Genomic DNA, 23,347 nt, shown 5'->3' with positions numbered 1-23,347 from the left:
CACCTCAATCTATTTTAGAACATTTTCATTGCTCCAAAAAGAAAAACTGCATACTTAACCTTATTGGGACTCCTTTGTACATAATGTATTGCTTTTCTCTTGCAGCTTTCAGAACTCTTTCCTTGCTCTTTTTTTTTTTTTTTTTTAAGATTTATTTATTAATTAATTTCCCCCCCTCCCCTGGTTGTCTGTTCTTGGTGTCTATTTGCTGCGTCTTGTTTCTTTGTCCGCTTCTGTTGTCGTCAGCGGCACGGGAAGTGTGGGCGGCGCCATTCCTGGGCAGGCTGCTCTTTCTTTTCACGCTGGGCGGCTTTCCTCACGGGCGCACTCCTTGCGCGTGGGGCTTCCCCACGCGGGGGACACCCTTGCGTGGCACAGCCCTCCTTGCGCGCATCAGCACTGTGCATGGCCAGCTCCACACGGGTCAAGGAGGCCCAGGGTTTGAACCGCGGACCTCCCATATGGTAGATGGACACCCTAACCACTGGGCCAAAGTCCGTTTCCCTCTTTCCTTGCTCTTGACATTTGACAGTTTGTTTGCTTTTTGTCTTAACTTCTTGTCTTGGCATGGTCCTCTCTGAGTTTCTCCTGCTTGGGGTCTGTTGGGCTTCTTGAATATGTATATTGTGCTTTTGTCAAATTTGGGAAGTTTTAAGTCTTTTTTATCTTTGGGCTCCTCAGCCTGAATCATTTCAGTTGTCTTGAATTTGAGTTCATTGATTGTTTCTTCTGCTAGCTCCAGTCTGCCGTTAAAATCTCTAGGGAACTTTTCTTTTCTTTTTCTTTCTTTTTTTTTAATTAAAATTATATATTTATTTTTAAAAATTACATTCAAAAAATATGAGGTCCCAGTCAACCCCACCGCCCCCATCCCTCACTCCCCCCACAGCAACACTCTCTCCCATCATCATGACACATCCATTGCACCCTGTAAGTATATCTCTGAACATCACTGCACCCCGTAGTCAATGGTCCACATCATAGCCCACACTCTCCCACATTCCATCCATTGGGCCCTGGGGGGATCTACAATGTCCCGTAATTGTCCGTTAAGCACCGCCCAGGACAACTCCACGTCCCGAAAACACCTCCACATCTCATCTCTTCCTCCCATTCCCCAAACCCAGCAGCCACCGTGGCTACCCTTCCCACACCCATTCCACATTTTCTCTGTGGACATTGGATTGGTTGTGTTCTAGGGAACTTTTCATTTCAGTTATTGTGCTCTTCATCTTGAGTAGTTCAGTTTGGTTCTTCTTAAAATTTCTGTCCCTTTTTTGAAATTCTCAGATTTTTTATTCTTTATTTTCCTGATAACCTTTGGTTCTTTCAATGCATTTTCCTTCATCTCCTTCATCACACTGAGGATCATTTTTTAAAAATTTTTTGTCTGGTATTTCCAAAGTCTGGTCATTTTCATTGATATATTCTGGATTTTTATGCTGTTCCTTTGGTGGGCCATCATTTCTTCTTTCTCTGTGTTGTAATATTTTGCTACGTACTGTACATTATATTTTAAAGTGTTAATTCTGTGCTTTACTCCCTAAACTGTCTGTTCCTTAAGTTTGGATCTAGATAATAATACAATAGATATTTCCTTGAGTGCCTGGAGCCAACAAAAACAAACGAAGTAGAAAACACCTTTCACAGCCTTTGCAGATTGGCTCTGCATTTTCATGTGGGTGCTCTTCGTCACAGTTAGCCCTCTTATCAAGAACATCAGCCTAACACGGGAATGCAAAGCGCAGAGTCCTTTCAGTCTTCTCTGAGCCTGTATCTTGCCTGGGTTTGTAGTCATTCATGACTTTAGGCATTCCCCCATATTTGAGAATTGAAACGCCCCCTCTACTCCCTGTGAAATAAACCTTCAACCCATCTATTTTATGAAGCAAAGCAGGTAATCCTTTGCCCCAGGCTTATTTGACTTAGTTGTTTCTTTCTGCTTTCCTGTCTGTAAGCTGCTGGTGCCTGTGGAGCAAGTTCTGGGAGGCCCAGTTACCCAGTTCAGTCTGTTATGCTGCCACCTGACTGATTGGCACTGATATACACATACCCCATTATGTGCTTGGGGGTTACTCTCCTCCCTCCAGAACAGGGCCAGGGACCTTCATTGGGTGTGCAGGTTGGTTCTACACCACGCTGGGCAGTGGATGTGGGAGAGGCCAGCAAGGGTGCCACAAACTTCTCTGACTGCTTTCAAAGCTGTGCTTTCTTGATTTGACGCTTGTCCAGTTACTGCAATCCTTTAACTGTTTTCCAGAGTTTTGAGGAGGATGATTCTGTCAGTTTTTGCTAATTGTTCAAAGATTGGTGGGGGGGGAGGTACGTATATCAGCACCTTGGTGCATCTTATTCCATCGTCTTGGTCTACTGGACACCCTAATCCACTGGATGTTTTTGGTTTGTTTTGTTTTGTTTTTAATTCTTCCCCTCCTCCTCCCCCACCCTGCTCTTTTTGCTGCCTGTGTCCATTCACTGTGCGATCTTTTATATCTCTTTTTCTTTTTGTCTTCTCTTCTTGTCTTTCTCCTCTAGGATTCACTGGGACTCAATCCTGGGGACCTCTGATGTGGAGAGAGGTTCCCTGTCAGTTGTGCCACCTCAGTTCCTGGTCTCTGCTGCACTTCACCTTGACTCTCCCCTTCATCTCTCTTTTGTTGTATCATCGTCTTGTTGTGTGACTCACTTGTGCAGGCACTCAGCTCACCATGTGGACACTGACTCGCCATGCGGGCACTCAGCTCGCCACATGGGCACTCGTGTGGGCACTAGACTCACCACGTGGGCCCTCGACTTGCCACTCAGACACTGGCTTGCCGCACAGGCACACTTTCTCTTCTTTTTCACCAGGAGGCCCCAGGGATTGAACCCGGGTCCTCCCATATGGTAGGCAAAGACCTTATCACTTGAGCCACATCTGCTTCCCTGGATGTTGTTTTTGTTGTTGTTGTTGTTTTTTCAGTTTCCTCCTTCCTTCAAAATATCATTATCTTTTCTCAGTTGTCATAATACTAGTGACCATATTTCAAAGCTTTACTTCAGTGATGGGCATGATATGCTTGTTTCTGTTAAACTACTCTAAATGATTAAAAATCTTTTAAAGTTGAGTAAAATAACCTACATTTTGCTTGTTTATATCCACAGACATTCCTGAATATGTTTGTTGATAGTAATCAGGATGCTCGAAGAAGGTCTGTAAATGAAGACGATAATCCCCCTTCTCCTATAGGAGGAGATATGATGGATTCTTTAATATCACAACTCCAGCCCCAGCCACCACCCCAGCAACAGGTAATATCAGACTGAAATTCCAAATGGTGTCGCAAATGTGTGATTTAACAGATCCAAAAGGTGCCTGGGCTTCTTTGTTCAAAGGTAAGGAGGTTCTTGCTGGGCCCCAAAAGCCCATGAAATCCATATGAAAAAAAAAATGTGGCAGAGAAGAGGAGGGAGTGTCCAGTTATGGGAGTTAAATGGAAATAGTCTTAACCTCACTTAGTTCACCTGTGTTCTTAAAAGGATGTATTGTGACGTGGAAACACCATGTATAGGATCATGGAGTTCTTTGGGAGAGTGCCATCACCATGTCTTGAAAGAGAGATGTTATTAAAGTCAAGCACAGCAAACTAAATGTCTAGTGATGTTCCGTGGGGGACTTCTGTAGTGAACAAATGTACAAATTTCAAGACTTTGTCTTCAGATTATTTGGATAAGCCACATTATAGAATCTTAAGAGCTCTGAATTCTACCCCATAATCTTCATGTGTCTGGGTGTTGAGCAGGCTACCAACTCAAAACTTTGTTCTCTCATTGATCATCCTGAAATAGAGGGCAACTGGTGATTCTTTACCTCTTCAGCAGTCCTGTGTAATTCCCCAGCCTGGAAAATACTCATTGTGGTTGTGGAGAGACTTCTTACCTCTGGGATGTGGTCTTCAGCATCTACAATTTTTTAGTTTTGTGTGAGCACACAACCCCTAGGCAAGGCTCTTTGGAACATCCTTTAGGTTACGCTTACAAAATAGCTCACTGCTTCTCACCCAGAAGCTTTCATGAAACAGCATTACTTGGAACCAGCATTGATCTGAAAATCCTCTTTGCTTGGCATTTTGACATTTTCTATTGCCTAGCTTCTGGTCTACTGTTTAGTAATTGAAACTTTCTAGTGAGAAGTTCTAGTGCTTATATCCTTGACAAAGTACTAGATTCTTACCAGAAAGATGGTTTTGTGGAAGGTATATTGTCCCTGGTAATTATTTAGATTTCTTTCCTACTCAATATTTGCATCCCTTCTTACCTTCATGAAAATAATGGTAAACTCAGCAAAATCCCTTGTGAATGCTTCTGTGTAGCCAAGGTGTGGAGCTCATCTTCCCTCAATAGGTCTTGTGACAGCGGTTGTCTCAAGGGAAATATTAGCCCTCTGAGTAAGCTGGGCCATCATGGGAGAGAAGTGCATTTCTTTCTGTGGGAGCCACTTTGTTGTATGTATGTGTTCCCTGTTCCTGATACAGAGCAGGGGGCATGAGCCACCTCTCTTTTGGAAAAGAAGTAACTGAGAAGAGCTTTGAGAACAGGGCTGGCAAAAGATTATGTTCATCATATATACAGAATGCAAAAGTAGGCAAAACTAAGCTTGAGTGATGAAAGTCGGAACAGTGCTTTTGAGGAAATGATAAAGACTTGGAAGATGTACAGGGAAGGCCTCTGGAGTGCTGGTTATGTTGTTTATCTTGATCTTTGTCAGTAGTTAACATCTGTAAAAATTCATCAAGCTGTACACTTAAAATTTATACACTTTATTACATGTGAATAATAACTCAATCTGAAAACATATAGAGTAGGAAGGTAATTGGATTGTCCAGGTATTTCAGTACTAGAGTTGAAGATAGACAGTGATGAGGGCAAGGTGAATTACCATGTTTCGTTGACTCTAAGATGCCACCAAATGTAAGATGCACAGAAATTTTTATATACTGCTAAGAAGGAAAAAATACTGCCAGTTAAACTAAACTATGATATGCCATCAAGTGAAAGACACACCCTGATTTCAGAGATGTTAAAATGTGGGGGAAAAACTGTGTTGTAGAGTCAGTGAAATATGGTAGATTAAAATGAGCAAGAAAAAAAAAACATCTTGAGGGATACAAGGTCAGGAATGAGGATATTGCTACCTCTAAAACATTTTCTAAGTCAGGGAGTTTTTAAAGGTTTGTGTTATGGATGTGTATTTTGCACGTCTTTATCATCATGTTTCCTATTTGGTAACCAGTGAAGCATGTAAGCTTATGTTAGCACTGTAGGTATAATTGGGGAAAGCTACACTATCATACTGTATACAATTGACTATTTTGTCAACATTTAATTTTCTTATTTTCAGCCATTTCCAAAGCAGCCAGGATCATCAGGTGCTTATCCTCTTACTTCACCCCCTACATCTTATCATAGCACAGTCAATCAGTCTCCCTCTATGATGCACACTCAATCCCCAGGTAAGATATTACTTATTCTCTTGTCATGCTCAGCTTCCAAATTCAGAATATATCTGTGTACATTGAAAAGCACTATGCAGGTAGCCTTAGACTTCAGAGAGAACTGCTTTTTAATCTGTGCCTGGATGTTTGCTATTCATGCATTATGGCAGGGCTGTGAAATCGGTGTTGATGGTTCAGAAGGACTTTGTGTGTAAAAGGTTTGAATTAAGTGGAGGTGTTGTTACCCATGGCCAGTCTCATGGCACAACTACAAGGGGTGCTAACCATAATATAATCTATGATCTGAGGTTGATAAACTATTGCCTATCTAGCCCCATGGGCCAAATTATTCCACCTGCTCTGCTTTTGTAAGTAGTTTCATTGGAATGCAGCCACACCTATTTATGTATTGTCTGTGGCTTCTTTGCTGCTATAGCAGCCCCTTACAGAAAAAGGTTGCCAACCCCTGGTATATGTGAATGGTGCCCTCTAGAGTTAGGTAGTACACGGCCTGCTTGTCTAGACAAAATGACTCTTGGTGGCCCCATGAAGTGCACTCTAAAATCACTTGAGAGTGTCAGATTTTTACTTTTAACTGAAGAGTGGTATCTCTTGAGCACTTGATCTGTGCTAAATGCTGCATGGTACCAGGTATTTCTCAGCGAGCCAGATACTGGCCCTGCTCTTGAATTTATCATCTAGCAAGGAAGGTGATAATCAGATTTCTGGGGTAGATGATCCCTTACCTAAGAGCTTCCATGCCTACTATAATATTTCTAGAGCATAATGATTTTTTTTTAAAAAAGTACTAGCATAAAAGGTATGATATGTAATTTGGGATGTAAAATATGTGGGAAATTAAATAATTTAAAAAGTTTTTGTATAGTAAAAACAAAACACCCTTGATATAAATATATCAGACGAATCAAATAAAGAATGTTAATACATTAATAGTTTTGTACCAATTGAAGGCATTTGGGCTTATCAGAAAACTGGAAAAATATGTTGCATAAAACTCTGACTTGTAAGTGACGTAAACACAACAAATATATTTGCATATAGGTTTTCACATTAATAATTCAGAGTTTGTATTGACTAGCAAAACCTTGTTAGACTACAGATGAGAGATGTAGGGGCATCACTACTTGTAAACCAGCTAACTGCTTTCTAAATTGGGAAAAATATAATACCTTTATCTTAGAGGTGTGAGAATTGAATTAAATCATCCACACGAAGTGTTTTAATATGGGACCTGGCGTGTAACAAATGCCTCTAACCAGAGTACTTTTAATCAGCCCATTATAATTTGCTTTGTTGCTCATATTGCCCAGTCACTGCCTGGGCACTTGCATTCTGGCAGATCCCACCCCAACTCTCACGTAGTAGCCATTCAGATTACCCTTCAAATTACTACAGTAGTGTGGGTTTAAAAAAAAAAAATAGATCCTCACTTTTAAAACCTTAAAATTCTCTTTTGTGGGGGGGTGCTTCCTATGTTTGCTGTCTTTATCTGGTATGCCACTGAGGTGAGTGTTAGAAGGAGTTACAAAAGGGGACTGAGCAAAAGGGTTTCATCATTTCTGCCCTGGATGCCTTCCCTGCCTCCCAACACTGGTTAAGCTGAACCTTGAAGGATGGTTTGGAATTAGCCTGGTACAGGGACGTGGAGGGAAGAGGGTGTTCTGGGCAGAGTGAGCAGGATATGTGAAGCCTGAGATCCCTGAAGACTGTGGACTGTCCTGAATGGCTGGAGCATGAAGAGCTAGGGGAGACAGATGGGACTGTGTTAGAGATTTTGGACCTTATTGTCTGGGTAATGGAAGGGCTGCTCAGGGTTAAGTTTGCGTAACTGAGAAGGACAAGAGTGGTGGAGGAGCAGATTTCACAGGGAAGGAGGTAAGTTCTTTTGAACCTGTTGATTTTTCAAATCCTTGGAAGACTTCTAAACCATGAAGTCCAATGGAGAGTTGGATATATGAGGCCTACATATCATCAGAGACACTTGGATCACAGATGAAGCCTTGAGGTTGTTGTCATATCTTGGGCTGTTGAAGCCCAGGAAGTAGGTGGGTGAGCTCAGTTCCCCAAGGAATGTCACCAAGTAACTGTCTAGGAGCCTGGGAACAGCTGGGGGCAAGGAGTAGAACAGGAGAAACGGTGTTATCAAACCCAAGGGGGGTGTGTTTCTGAGATATAAGTTGAGACTTTTTGCATAGAAAGGTAAATAGTTACTTTAAAATAACTATAGTAGCAAACATGTATATGGTGCCTACTAAGTGCCAAGCTTTCTTCTAAGCACTTGACCCATTTAATTCTTACAGGAAACCCAGCAATAGGTATTATTATTGTCTCCATTTTATAGAGGTGAAACTGAGACATGGAGAGTTAAGTCACTTGCTCAGGTCACACAGCAATAATGAGTAAATACAACATTTAAAGGTTAATTGGTTTTATCGACATATTTAGTGTCAGGCACTGTGCATTTGGTATCATAGAACATAAAAACAGGAAAATATGAAGCTTGCTGATGTTAAAGATGGTTATAGTGATATAACAAATGTTTTAATGTTGCATTTATTCATAATTTTGGTAGTCACACTTTCCCCTTTCATAATCCTAAATGAAAACTAGTCCTATGACTTGAAACAGCATCTTTCAGCTCCTGACTGCCATTTTATATTTCCAATGTAGACCTCTCCCCTGAGTTCTAATTCAGTATTTACAAATGGTTTCAGCATTTTCATGTAGTTGTTGAGTAGCCATCTGAAACTCAACAGGGCCAAACCAAACTCCTGGTTCCCCACCCCTGCCCCCAGTGCTGCTCCTCCCCCCAAAAACCCACCTCAGTAAATGACAGCCCCTTCCTTCTTGCCACTTGGGCCAAGGCTGTTCCAGTCATCCTGGACTCCCCTTTTTCTCAAGCTCCACATTCAGTCAGTCACGAAATACTGTTGGTTCTGTCTTCAGAATTTATCCAGAATCCTACCACTTTTCACCACCTGAATCTCTGATACCCTTCTCCAAGCCACTAATCATCTCACCTGGATTATAGCAGTTACCTCCAGCTGATTTCTTGTCCCTGCCCCAGCTCTGTATTGTTCTCACACAGCAGTTAGAATGATCCTTCTGGGACAGATGTTAGTTCATGGCTCCTCTGTCCCAAACTCTGCAGTGGCTTTCCATCTCATTATGGGTAAACCTTAAGTCCTTAGAGTGGCCTCCGAGTCCCTGTGTGATCTGGTCCCCCTTCCCAACCTCTTTGACCTCATCTCCTACCACTTTCCCTCTTGCTCACAGCCACACTGGCATCCTCCAGTATTTATACCTACTTCTACCTTTGGGGCCTTTGCACTGGCTCTTCTGTTTGCCTGGGAATATCTTTAAGCCTTATCCTTCCCTTTCTTTGTGTCTCAGTTCAAATGCCCCCTTCTTTGGTCTTCATTGATTGCTGTATATAAAGAACAGCACCTGTCTCCACCACTACATGGTATCGTCCCACCTCTTACCTTGCTCTATTTTTCTCCCTAGCATTTAACCACTACCTGACATGTTTGTCTTACTCATTATACTAGAATATACGCTCCACAAGGGCAAGAATTTTTGTCTTTTTTGTTAACTGCTGCATCCCCAGTGCTTAGGACAGTGCTGGATGAAGTTGGCATTTGTACCTACTTGTTGAATGAGGGAGCAAATAAATAAAAAGTGCACTGGGTATTAAAAAAAAAAAAACTGTCAGTATAAGAACTGAAATTTGGGCCCCATGGAATTGATCTCTCTTTCCTTTTTGATAATGAAATCTTTCTAGTTTTTCTTAGCACTATTGATGTGAAGTTTAATACTTGTTTCTTAAGTCTGCAGAGAGATTCTTAACTTGGGGTCCTTGGACAGGACATAATATGTGTCCTGCAAGATCATCGATAATTATTTTCCTTTATTAGGAAATCTGCATGCCGCCAGCTCCCCCAGTGGGGCTTTGAGAGCCCCATCACCAGCGTCATTTGTTCCAACTCCTCCCCCATCCTCGCATGGAATCTCAATAGGACCAGGGGCCAGTTTTGCTAGTCCACATGGTGAGTCCATACATGGAAATGGCTAGAGCATAAGAGCTTGACATGAAAGTAGTTTTTGTTAAATAGGTTATTTTCTTATTGCAAAATGCCACGTTTTTTTGGGAAATAGCAAAAATACTGCTTGAGCAAAGAGAAAATAAATTTTCTCTAATCCTACCATGCACAGATAATCACCAGTTAGTCTGTCTCTGCTTTGAAATTTGTCTCCCTTTCCCTGTCTGGCTCGCTCTGTCTTGCTGCACTCCCTGCTCACTTGCCGGCTCACGAATCTGTTGCTTTTGCTTGCTCTCTACCCATCTACTTGTCTTCCCCCTCAAACATCCCCACTCCCTCCCAAAAATGGGGACCCTACCATATGTATTGTTTTGAGACTTGACTTTTTAAACTCAAAAATTCTATTTTGAATTGGTTCAAATAGATTCAGAATTCAAGAGGTAGTCAGTGAAATGTTTCCTTTTTACTCCACCAACCACCTAGTTCCTCTGCCTAGAGGCATTTAGTGTTATTAATATTTTATGTACTCTTGCAGAGATGTTTTGTGCATACACAAACAAATACATGTAAGTGTTCTTTACTCCTCTATTTTACACACATGGTAGCATACCATACAGTGTTCAGTGCCTTTTTTTACCTATTGTATCATGAATATCATGCCATATCAGAACATAAAGAGCTTTCTCATTTTTTTATAGCTGTGTAGTGTCTGTAATTTTCCTTTTTACTAGTAATATTTGTGGGACATTTCTGTCAGTAAAAACTCAACATCATCATAATATAAAATGACTTCATAGCATTCTTTTGTCTGGGCATACCATAATTAAACTGCTTTCCTATTGTTACACATTTAGAATGTTTCCATTTTTTCACAATTAAAAATGGTGCCATCTCTGCTCACATCATGAATATTTCCTTAGGTAAGTTCCTAGAAGTGGAACTGCTATGTCTCAAAGGGTTTGAGAAATTCTAAAGCTTTTGAAACATTTTGCAAATTGCTCACCTGAAAGGCTATACCAGTTTCCTATAGCATCATATGAAAATGTCTGTTTTCCTGCATCATTGCCAACACAGGGTATTATGATTTTTTAAAATCTTGGCCATTTCGATGGGTGAAAAATGGTATCTTACTGTTTAATGTATGTTTCTTTGATTATTACTGAAGTTGGATTTTTTTAATGTTTATTAGTCTTTGGTGTTTTCTTATTTTGTGCCTGCCAGTTTATATCCTTTGCCTATGTTCTTCTGGTATTCTTCCTTTTTTATTGATTTATAAGACTTCTTTTTATAAGTAAGGACTGTATTTACTCTCTGATACATGGTAGAAATATTTTCTTAGTTTGTCATAATTATTATAAGGGAATGTAAATAATATGTTGGAGATACCTTCAGGATATTTAATTTAAATACCAGATTGTTCAGGGAGTTGCTGCTCTCAAAACTTGATTCTTGGGTTATTTCTTAGTCAGTGTCCTTTACTAAATAAAGAAAATGAAAATTTTCCCTTTCCTCATCCTTCTTTATTCACAACGAAATCATAATTTGTGAGGGTTAATTAAAAAGAATGAGAAGATTCCTGCCCTTAAAGGAGCTTTGAAATTTTTTGGTTAATATTTTCAACCTTATAGTCAATTGGTTTATAGCATAAAGTAGATTGTTACATAATACACATGTTGAAGCTTATGCGAAAGTGAACTTTATCTTAGTTCTTATTTTTCTAATTTCTTGTCACATTAAAAAGTACATAAACTGCACAGACTAGAGATCCAAATGTGGCCTGTTGAGAAGTATGATGTTGTAGTAAAATGTCTTAGTGAAACAAAAAATAGATTCATCACCGTATAAGGGTTTGAACACTGTCATATGGATATATTTTTATTGTTATTAAAATACAGGTTTTGAAAACCATTAGTTAACGTTTTTACAGGAACACTTGACCCTAGTTCTCCTTACACTATGGTGTCACCAAGTGGACGAGCAGGGAACTGGCCAGGGTCACCTCAAGTATCTGGCCCCTCTCCAGCAACACGCATGCCTGGAATGTCACCAGCTAACCCATCACTACATTCTCCAGTTCCAGATGTTTCTCATTCACCTCGGGCTGGAACAAGTAAGTAGTGTCATCAGCATTTTTGTTTTGGTTTTTAGTATAACCAGCACATGTCCTATTTTACTTCATCCTCACATTTGAAAGTCATGACCAACTTTCTGAATGGAGATATTTAATTGCTTAAACTTCCTTTTAGTAAATTGGTTAACAAAGCTAATTTGCAGAGTCAGATAAAATGTAAGAGGAATGTCTCCTGCAAAAATCTTATGAGGTGAGTTCCAGTACCTCTGACATGACCGCTTGCTTTTAGCTGCCATCCTGGACCTCAAAAGATACCTTATGGTAATAGTCACACAACATTGTAAATTCAGTTAGTGCCACTAAATTAAAATGGCAAGCTTTAGGGAAGCGGACTTGGCCCAGTGGATAGGGCATCCGTCTACCACATGGGAGGTCCATGGTTCAAACCCTGGGCCTCCTTGACCTGTGTGGAGCTGGCCCACGCACAAGTGCTGATGTGTGCAAGGAGTGCCGTGCCACGCAGGGGTGTCCCCCGCGTAGGGGAGCCCCACGTGCAAGGAGTGCACCCCGTAAGGAGAGCCGCCCAGCACAAAAGAAGTTCAGCCTGCCCAAGAATGGCACCGCACACACAGAGAGCTGACGCAGCAAGATGACGCAACAACAAAGAGACACAGATTCCCGTGCCACTGATAACAACAGAAGCAGACAAAAAGAAGAACATGCAGCAAATGGACACAGAGAACAGACAACCGGGGTGGGGGAGGGGAAAGGGGAGAGAGAGAAAAATTTTTTAAAAATTACCTTAAGTTAACTGACAAGGTTATGCAAATAAATACAGAAAAGAAAAAACTGTACAAGTACATTAATTAGCTTGCTGCATTACTTTTAATGGCTTACAACAACCACCATATATTAGCTCAGAATTCTGCAGGTTGGCAGAATTGGGCTAATACAGCTGGGTGATTCTTCCAGTCTCTGCTGGGCTTGCTCATGTGTCTGGGGTCAACTGCTGGGTTGGCTAGGGGCTGGCTGGGATAGCTGCCCTCTGCTCCATGTGGTCTCTCATACCTGATCATACCAGTCTGGGCTTGTTCCTGGTGACAGGACAGGGTTCCAAGAGAGCGAGTGGAAGCCTAGTTTTGCAACTTGCAGGATGTAACTTCCACCACATTCTGTTGTCCATAGTAAGTCTCAAGGCCAGTCAGATTGTTTGGAGAAATAGACTTCACTTCTTGAAGGAGTCAGAGGAGCTCTTGAAGGAGGAAGAGCAAAGTCACATTGCAGGGGGGGCACGGATACAGGAAGGAAGATAATTGTGGCCATTTTTGCCTAGGATTCACCACAAAGGGTAACTAAAACTGTATGGCTTGATTTAGAATACCCAAGATTTGTAATAAAAACAAAACAAAAAATTGAGGTAGTTTGTATTTCTAAGTAAATGTAATGTACATGTTTTCTTTCTCAAAAGGTTCCCAAACAATGCCAACAAACATGCCTCCTCCTCGTAAACTACCTCAGCGCTCTTGGGCAGCATCCATACCCACCATCCTCACTCACAGTGCCTTGAACATTTTATTGCTGCCTTCTCCAACACCAGGCCTTGTGCCTGGCCTGGCTGGTAGTTACCTTTGTTCTCCACTTGAGAGATTCCTTGGATCAGTCATCATGAGACGACACCTTCAAAGAATTATTCAACAAGAAACGGTATGGGTACCTAATGACCTTGTAAGTGGTGATTTTTCCAAGGTCCAAGTAACTCTTTGCCTTCTGGAATGTCTTTGCAGGCAGACTGGCTTTGAATCTGAGTCTCCATTGAAATAAAATTATTTATGATCACAAGTATGAAACCTGCTTTTTAAATGCATTAACTATTGAATTTATTTAAAGCTCTTACTGCAAATGACTTCTAGCCTATCCTGTGGTGATGCCCATAGGTCTGATTTGAGAGTGCCAGGTCTAGAGTCAGGCCGCCTGGATTAGTAGCCGGGCCATTTCACCTGCTTGTGTGATCTTGGGCACATCTCTTCATCTTTCTAATAGTAATAGGTAATAATATCTACCTAGCTGATAGTATTGTGGGAATTTGAGATATTTCATGTAAAACATTGAATACATATTAATCATAATTATGTTATATTATTGATACATGTATGTGTTAGAGGTAGTGAAAATTGTGATCATCTAAAATATCTACCCTGAGGTTGACACCAAGCATCTTAGTTTTCAGCTCTTTGAACCTCAGTTTGCACATTTTGCACATCATTAATCAACATTATTAGGCTAGAAGATAGGTCAGACCAGTAAACTACAGTCCAGGGACCAAATCCTGCCTGCCACCTGTTTTTGTACATAAAGTTTCATTGGAACACAGCTGTGCTGGATTGTCTATAGCTACTTTTGCACTACAACAGCATTGTTGAGCAGTTGCAATGGAGACCATATGTCCCCTAAAGCCTAAAATATTTGTTCTGTGGCCCTGTGTACAGAAAATGTTTACTAACCCCCAGGCTACAAAAAGGGCCCAATCCATATCTAACATTATTGTATTCTTTATTCTTTTTTCCCCCATTGTGCCACTTTTTAACACTTTTTGTTGTGGGAAGTTTTAAGCATATGTAAGAGAATAGTATAATGAGGCATTATGGCCTCATCACTCACCTTCAACAGTTAATGCATACCAGTATTCCTTCATCTTTATGTCCTATTGTTTGATAGCAAGTCCCAGAATCATATCATTTCATCCATAAATAATTTTTATATGAACTTAAAAAAAACACTGTACCATTATTATCCCTAAAAAATAGCTTATTATCACCCTACCTAGTTGTCCCGATTTCCTCATTTGAAGTCCCTATTAAAAATACTGGCTCCTCTTCTGTGTCTTCTTTCTTTTTTCCTTACACAATTTATTTGTTGAGGAAACCAAGTCATTTGTCTATAGAGTTTCTAACAGTCTGCATTTTGCTGATTGCATCCCCTTGGAATCATTCAACATGTTCTTTTGATCCCCATATTTCCTGTAATATTGATCAGTCCTCTGGATGTGGCTACTAAATTCAAATTCAAGGTTTTTTGTTGTTGCTCCTGTTTTGCAAGAATACTTTATAGGTAGTATTTTGTTCTGCCATAAAGAAATATGTAATGTCTGATTGCCCCTCTTTTTGTGATGCTAACAGTTGTTGATAGGCAATACCTAGATACCATTATTTGTTTTGGAACAGGTATCACATTAGTTGTTTTCCTTTCATTGCAGTTCTCTTAGTAACGTTTTCATGTTCTCTTTAATGTCTTACATGTTAAATTTTGTGTATCCTTCTTGTTTTGTAGCTACAGCTGATTAATTCCAATGAACCGGGAGTGATCATGTTTAAGACTGATGCTCTGAAATGCAGAGTAGCCCTTAGTCCCAAAACCAATCAAACACTTCAGCTGAAAGTGACACCTGAAAATGCAGGGCAGTGGAAACCTGATGAACTTCAGGTTTTGGAGAAATTCTTTGAAACAAGAGTATGTGCTTAATAATGTATGATTTTAATATATTTAATGAAATAGAAGAGTTGGGGTAGAATGAAGATTAATTTGCTTTATTTATTCTCATAGGTTGCAGGACCGCCATTTAAAGCCAATACATTAATAGCCTTCACCAAGCTGTTAGGAGCTCCTACACACATCCTCAGGGACTGTGTGCATATTATGAAGCTAGAGTTGGTAAGTTATAGAGAAAGATATATTTTTATAGCAAGGTCTGTTTGAAGAGGTTGGCGTTGGTGGGAGCAGTGTTCACTGGCTTTCACCCATTTACATTTTTACATTTTTTTAATATTTTACAATCTTCTTACATTTTTCTCTGTTTTAACTTAAATTTTATTTAACTTTGAATAGGTAACACAATCCTGTTGTAGCTTTTGAATTTAGAACTTCAGGATGATACAGTGAAAAATTTCCCATTGATCCTGTACAGCCATCCAGCTCCTCTCTCCACAGGCAGCCAGAATTTCCAGTATCTTGCTTATTCTTTCTTCCAGAGGGTCCATTCATAAAAGCAAATACATAGAGTTCTCCCATAAACTTTTTTTTTTTTACAAATTATCACCTAAACATCCTTATTTTATACTTTTTCCTTTTTTTATTATGAAATAGATCATGTAAAAATTTATAATACATGTATGTTTTAAAGACTAATAATAAAAATAAAACATCTCACCACAGAGCTCAAGAAAGAGACCATTGCTCTTAACTCCTTGAAGCCTCTTAAGTGTTCTTTGTTGATTATATCCCCTTTCTTTACCCACAAGAACAATTTTGTATCCATTTTCCCTTTTCTTAATATTTTTACCACATATATAAGCTTCCTAAGCAATATATTACTTAAGGTGTAAATGTCGAATATTAGATAAATAGTATATACTGAATTCTTTTATGATTTGCTCTTTTTATTCATTATTATGCTTGTAAGGATCATCCTTATTGAAGTAGGTATCTGGAGTTCACTCATTTTCACTGTTGTATAGCTTTCCATATGATAACTATTAGCTTCTATATTAAAAATTTTACATGTGGTATCTCACCTAATTTGCTCAACCTTATGAATAAGTACTGATTTCTGCCCCATCTTAAACAAATGATAAGAGTGGAGCACAGAAGAGTTCGTATGTGTAACTTAATTAGATGATGCACATCTATTTCCAAACAAAGTTCTTGTACCAGTTTACACTTCCACCAGCAACAGAAGAGAATTCTGTCTTCTGGTCTTCGGCAACTCCCTTCTCACCCCTAATCTTTTCACCTTTAAGTCTAACCCACCTGGAATTGATTTTTGTGTATGGTGTGGGGTAATGACCTAATTTCTGTTTTTTTCCTCCCATATGAATAATCAGTTGCCTTAACAATATTTATATAGTAATCTACCCTTTTTCCACAGATCTGCAATGCCACATCCATCATATATCAAGTTTCTGTAATCATTCCACCAATTAGTATAATGTTTTCTGTGGGTTTTCAGTAGATACTGTCAGATTGAGGAAGTGTCCTCTTTCTAGTTTAAAATTTTGATAATGAGCATTGAATTTTATCATTTCTTTTTTTTGCATCTATTGAAATGTGGTTTTATCCTTTTTCCTATTAACATGCTGAATTGTACAGATTTATAATATTTCTCTGGTTTAGTTGGCATTAGGTTTAGCTATAAGTGACAGCAAGCCCATAATTCCTATGGCTTAAATAAGATAGAAGTTTGTTTTTCTCCTATGTCAAAGCCCCAGGATAGGGGGTCCAGGGCTGTTAGGTGGAGTCATAATGTCAGAGACCCAAGCTCCTTCTATCATATTACCCTGCCATGAGTGGCTTCTGTTCTTAATTCAGCCAGTGGTTCTTTCTTGATGACTGGGACCATTCCATTCAGCAGTCCTGATAATAGGACAGAAAAGCAGGAGACGGGCATACTCTCTTTCCTCTAAGTAAAGTTGTGTGCCCTACTCCCACTTACATACCATTGTCCAAGACGTGGCCACATCTAACTGCAAGAGGGTCTAGAAATGTAGTTCTTTATTCAGTGCTCTCATATGTCCCACTGAAAATCAGGGGTTCTGTTTATTGTAGGAAAGGAGGAGAATGAATACTGGAAACAACTAACAATGCTGGCCACAATCCCTTTCCAGAATTCTGATTACAAATATTAGACTTTCACATTCTTATCCTTCTGGTCTCTTGGGCTGTAGTTTGATCTTTAGTTTCTAGTTTATGAATGCTGTCTTCAGTTTTATCTAATTGCTATTTAACATTTACATTGAGTTTTTAACTTAAATTATTGCATTTTTATAAATTCCATTTTGTTTTTTCATATTAGCCCATTCATTTTTTATAACCTTTTTTAAAAATCAATTTTATGTTCTGTTAATAATTAGGCAAAAAATAAAATTCTAACCTGTCAGATTCCTCTACTTGAACATAATTTTAAATGTTCATGACTTTATCTTGATTTTTTTTTTTTCCCCCTAAAACAGTTCCCTGACCAGGCAACACAACTGAAATGGAACGTTCAGTTTTGCTTGACGATCCCTCCCAGCGCACCACCAATTGCACCTCCTGGGACGCCTGCTGTGGTGCTGAAGTCTAAAATGCTTTTCTTTGTAAGTACCACCTAGCAGCTGTGTGTGTGCAGAGCTTCTGGGTCAAAAGCCTCGTGAGGATAATAGAGCAACTTCTGGATAACTGCATAAATTATCTATTGCTGCCAAATACAGAGCCAGATTCCTTAACTGTCAGTTTAGATTTCATGGAATCCTGGATCCTGTGGATAGACAGACATTTATTGAACTAGATAATTATGTGCCACAGTTGCATCTTAAGCCACTTTTCTTGTCATATTTAATTTTCTTTTGCTTGTTGTATCTTAATCTGAAAGTGCAGTAAGTGATAGTGCCTTTGATAAACGGAGACAAATATTTTACTTTCTCATTATGTTTTTATTTTCTTTGTGTGTGTTGTGTGTCTACAGCTTCAGCTAACTCAGAAAACATCAGTCCCTCCCCAAGAACCTGTTAGTATTATAGTTCCAATCATTTATGACATGGCGTCAGGTACAACTCAGCAGGCAGACATTCCCAGACAGCAGAACTCTTCTGTTGCTGCTCCCATGATGGTCAGCAACATTCTGAAGAGGTTTGCAGAGATGAATCCACCACGACAAGGTACATGACCAGTAGACAGTATTTTATTGCCTGTATGTTATAAAAGTTCTTTTGAGATACATCCCCTTCTCCTCCCCTCTTCTCCCTCCCTAACCTTCCCCCAACCCCAGTAATAGAATTCTGGTTGCTGTGGCCCTCTAAATGTCTGCCTGTTGCTTTTTTCTTTCTCACTGGTTCTTCATTTTTGTCCATTTCTCTGCTGCCTGGACTTTAGTTTTGTTCATAATTTACTACCGGGACTGACCCAGTTGTTAATGCCAGAAGTTTGTACTTATAGCACATATTGCTATAAAGTCCTAGGTTAGGATGATAAAAATTTTCCATGGCTGTGAATTCCTTCCCTATCTTTGATACCTGCCACTCTGTACTTCACAAAGTTGAAATGCATGTTGATTTCTCATATTTCATGGTTCAATCATGAATAGAATACTATCATTAAAAGTTCTGTATCTTCTAAATGTTTTGTGAAGAATAAAAGCTGATACAAATGGCATCACTGCTTTTTGGGCTTCTTATATAAGTGTAAGGTGGGTGCAAGTGAACCTTTTCACCAAGTGCACAATGAAGCTCTCAAACGGAACATTTTCGAGAAAACCAGAATGTTTCTGGAAAAATAAACAAGGTCCCTTCCCTACTGTAGTAGCATACGCTTAACATATAACTCCTGGCAGAGCTAAATTTTGGCCTCCAAAGGATAAAGCTCAGCAAAGAGAGCTTTTCTCCATTTTATTTCTAATATTAAAGAAACTAAATTTTAATTTAATTTGAATTTTTGCTTATTTCTAGTGTTAAGGAAAATCCTCTCCATTCAAAATAGTTTGACTAAAGAATTATGTTTTAAAATGAGGGGAAGTTGTTCTCTGAAACATTTTCAGTTATCTCAGTGTCACAATTTTACTAGAAGCAGGAATTATGGGAGAAATTTTATTTTTAGCTGTTTGTTTCCCCGTATTATATACATAGGTGAGTTTTCATTTAATTATAGTCTATTAGGAATACACTGGGCAGTAGAGAAGGGTATGCTTCTTTTGTTGTAATATTTCTTCCACTTCTAATTTTCTACTTTCATTCTTTGACTTACCTCTTCTTTCAGCTTAAAACTGGTTCTCAAGAATCAAAGTTTAAAGCTATCAGAATTCTTAGAATAGCTGTGTAATAGAACTTCGATAACAAACATCATTCCTGCCCAAGCAGATGACTACCATTATTATGTCTTATGGAATTCAAAATTAAAAGGAAATCATATTTTGATCCTGTTGGGATCAAATAAGTTTTCCTACCTGGCAGTAATGAAAATGTGATTTTAAAAAAGAGAAAAAAAGATAGAACTTCTCCTTTTAAGAAATTGTTGGGATATTTAGAAGTGTTTCTCTCTCTCTCTCTTTTTTTTTTTTAACTTTTACCTTAGGCTGGACAACAAACCTTTAGATTTCTTTTTTTTTCCCTATACCTTAATTTGCCAGTGGTGGGAGAGAAGGTTGGCAGTAACTTGCACAGTATCATTGTACATACTGACCTTTGCCAGAAGGCCGTTTATTCAAATGAGGTCCAGTTCTTCCCTCACTTTTAGCCACCATAATGTGTTAGGCCATGCTCTCTAGTGGAAGGAATCCAGCTTTTAGTGTGTACTATTACATCCATTTTGGATTTATAATATTTAAACACTTGTACTATTTACAGGAAATGAGAGGCAGGAGTGTTCAGTTTCTTTTAGCAAAGGGGAAATTGAGAGAATGAATCATCAGTCCCCAAACAAATCTCATTTTTGGATTGTTGGTGTGCATACTTTAGCCTCCCTCTACTCCTCCCAAATCCATCACCTCCCTACCCCTGTGAATTGCTTTTAAGAAAAACCACTTTTTTAAAAAATTTAGCTGATTTTAATGTTGAACTGTAGAAGTTGACCATTTCCTTAAAACTTAGGAGCAATAGATGCCTCAGACCTGCACTGTCCAACATGACCACCACTAGCTACAGGTGGCTATTTAATTTTAAATTAATTAAAATTAATTACAGTTTAAAATTCAGTTCCTCAGTCATACTAGCTAACTACATTTTAAGTGCTCAGTAGCCACAGCACAAGTACAGAACATTTCCATCATTGTGGAAATGTTCTATCAGACAACGCTGCCATAGACATTTTCATGTAGTCTTTTATGCAACTTGATAAAGACATTACTGAGGTTATAAGTAAGGCATAAATATAAAAGCCATCCTTTCATTAGATTCAAAATATTTAAGCAAGTAAAGCCCAACTTCAAAGGCTTCTCCAGCGCTGCATGCAGTCTTTCTGTAGAGAAACCCTAGGCATATCTTAAATTTCAGCCTAACTGGGAATTGTCCAATATTTCTTGAGGGAAAAAAACAAAACCCAAACTAAGCATCTGATACTTAACACCAAACTTAATCCCCTATAATATGAGCAGTTAAAATTTAGTCTTTTATTTTGATCTTTAAAGTTCTTACTGATTTTAAATTTAGTTACCCTTCCCTCACCGGTGTGTTAACATCATCTTTCCTGTATTGCGAATAGCTAATGACCATTTTTCTCTGTTGCAGGTGAATGCACAATATTTGCAGCTGTTCGTGATTTAATGGCTAATCTTACACTGCCCCCTGGTGGGCATCCATAGACACTATTTTTAAACCAGGAAGGCTGACAAATGAGACAAAACAACAAAAAATCTGAACTCAGCCTTCAGTTTAAAAAAGAAAAAAAAAGGACTTTTTGACTTTAAGAGCTAAATATTTTAAACTGGCAAAAAAAAATTTCAGGGTGCACTTCTTTCATCAAAAAGAGCATCAATCTTTTGTATAGTGAACTTGTATAGTGTGTTTCAATGGGACACATTTCAAACTAGGTAATACGTCAGTGTCCACTTGCCAGTAATAGATTTAATATTCTGTTTTATACTATAAAGTTATGGAAATGCCAAACCTTGTTTATTTAATTGTTTTCTTATGTTTTGGGTGTAACAGTCCTTTTTTGGTTTTTGTTTTGTTTTTTAAGGCAGGTCTGTCATTTTTGAATACTGTAAAACTGTGATAAACTTTATATTGAAGCTGTATTTTAATATGACCGCTTTGAATCCTTACATGAAAATGTTCTGGGAGTTGTTATAAACAGATCCCTAAGAAGCAATATTTAATAAAACTAGGTTAAAACAAAAACAAAAACAAAAACAGTGACACTCACTTGTGTGTGTATAAACGCTATAAACTTCTCAGGGCCTCCCTTCATCTCTGACCTGGTGGGGCCAGTAATTAATTTCTAACAATACGTGTCTGAAATTTGACCAAAAGCATCTGCTTTTTTATTTCAAGGTTAATTTATTTTCTTCAAACATTCCTCATTGACTGGTGGTTGACATTTAGCATTTCGGTGGTCTTTCAGTGTAGGATTTGGGTTAAAATTAAAGAACCTAGTCTTTGAGAAGAGACAGCAAGGGTGTCATAATTGAGCAAAGATCCCAAATAATGCAATCATTCTCATCTATTGAGGATGTGTAACTTTTCTGCTAGGCAAATTTAGTTTACAAGATAATTCTGCTTACAACCTTAATTAGGAAACAAAGGACTTTAATGCTTTACCCTTGCATGAGATTTCCTGAAATGTTTCTTTATCTTGCTCAAATTCTCCCCCTCAACTCTTAAACAATCCCAGCTGAATTCATTGTCAATAAAAAGATAGCATGCTTTGCTTGAGAGAGACCTGATGCAGTCACCTTACTTCGAAGAATCCAAAATCCAGAGTCAAATGTAGTTTCTGGTACTGACATATCTCCACGGGGTTTCTTTTTCAAGCACTGTGATGTCTCTCCCAGTCAGTCAGAGACTAAAGTCTAAGAACACCATCTGAGGCAAAGGTCTTCTGGTGGTTTGACCTCATTAGGAAAGTTTTTAAAAAAATAACACCATGCGGAGTTAACTGGTCACTATAATACTGGATCTCCGTTAAACTGTAGATCCTTTGTCTGATTCTACTTTTAAGATGATTTAATCGAGTTTCTGCAACTACCAACTACCAAATTCTAGTATTGAGCATCTCACTGCAGCTATATCATATCTGTTCTGAATTTGCTTGATTCTCTGTTCGTTTTTGTTCAGAGTTGAGGCCTTCTTTGCCTTTCTTCTATGTCTTATTTCTGCCTTCATTTCCTGCTTCTCACCCAACTCTGCCACTGTTCAGGAGCAGGCGAATGAACTTTTATCTTTCCTTTAACTTACCTTTTATCTTTCTGTTTTCAGTTCTTACAATGATAGTAAGATCAGTTTGGCTATCTAAGATGTCTTAGCCCTTTTCTAATTGATGTTGAATCCTTTCTGTCATTTAGACATCTACATGTATAAATAAGAATTGTATTTTTATCTGCAGAATAACATTGTTTCAAATAATTTTATTAATAGAGTTAACTTTTCAAGTATTTTCCTTTTTTAAGTGTGGTTTAGAAATGTTAAATCCATTTTTAAATGTGATGCATTCATTGGACACTTTTCCCCCCCAATTTTAACTTACCTCTGAATGCATTGTACAGATTGAAAGTCAGGTAGGATTCAGTGAACAGAATTTGCTTTCTATGCTTATTAAGAGTCAACCCATGAATTTGAATTTTGATATGCTTGATACTTGGAATTGATATATACCTTATTAAAGTTTGAAAACATTTAGCATTTGAATTTTAGGCTTCATCACAAAATCATGCCTTTTGCCTCTTTTGTTACCAAGGTTCAACCAAAGGGACCGGATGCCCATAGTGATTTTTCCTAATAGGTGGTTTTAGTTTTAACTTTAGGTGTTTTCAGTGTGATTTTAGTACTTTGAATAATAAAATTTACACCACAAGTTTCAGAGAACTACCAACTCTCTAGTTAATTTTGATGAAGTTATTTTGGATAGTAGTCTGGTTTCATATTTATCTAATCTTGAAACCAGAAATTGGTCCTGGTTTGCCACCTCTCCCCCTTCCCATCTGCTGAAGTGCTGTTTCAGAATGTATAGAAGTAATTCTCAGACTTACAGAAAGGAAGAAGATGACAACTTCCAACAGA

The 23,347-nt window shown here is 38.6% G+C and overlaps 1 protein-coding gene across 2 annotated transcripts in view; it reads left to right on the top strand.

Moving 5' to 3' along the window:
- Window positions 1–22,995, top strand: part of MED14 (mediator complex subunit 14) — a 79,648-nt gene extending 56,653 nt beyond the window's left edge. The window contains exons 22-31 of one of the 2 annotated variants that reach the window (XM_058291707.2): window positions 3,145–3,291; window positions 5,381–5,492; window positions 9,413–9,544; window positions 11,466–11,648; window positions 13,078–13,313; window positions 14,937–15,116; window positions 15,210–15,317; window positions 17,612–17,737; window positions 18,106–18,298; window positions 20,858–22,995. In XM_058291707.2, the coding sequence (XP_058147690.1) occupies window positions 3,145–3,291; window positions 5,381–5,492; window positions 9,413–9,544; window positions 11,466–11,648; window positions 13,078–13,313; window positions 14,937–15,116; window positions 15,210–15,317; window positions 17,612–17,737; window positions 18,106–18,298; window positions 20,858–20,931 (1,491 nt within the window). In that variant the 3' untranslated portion in view covers window positions 20,932–22,995. The remainder of the gene's footprint in view (window positions 1–3,144; window positions 3,292–5,380; window positions 5,493–9,412; window positions 9,545–11,465; window positions 11,649–13,077; window positions 13,314–14,936; window positions 15,117–15,209; window positions 15,318–17,611; window positions 17,738–18,105; window positions 18,299–20,857) is intronic. The other variant, XM_058291708.2, reaches the window with a different exon arrangement.
- The last annotated feature ends 352 nt before the right edge of the window (window positions 22,996–23,347 follow it).

This window comes from Dasypus novemcinctus, chromosome X (assembly GCF_030445035.2).
Source record: "Dasypus novemcinctus isolate mDasNov1 chromosome X, mDasNov1.1.hap2, whole genome shotgun sequence".
NCBI lineage: Eukaryota > Metazoa > Chordata > Mammalia > Cingulata > Dasypodidae > Dasypus > Dasypus novemcinctus.
Note: the sequence above shows the minus strand (reverse complement) of the source record. Positions and strands in the feature narration are given on the sequence as shown.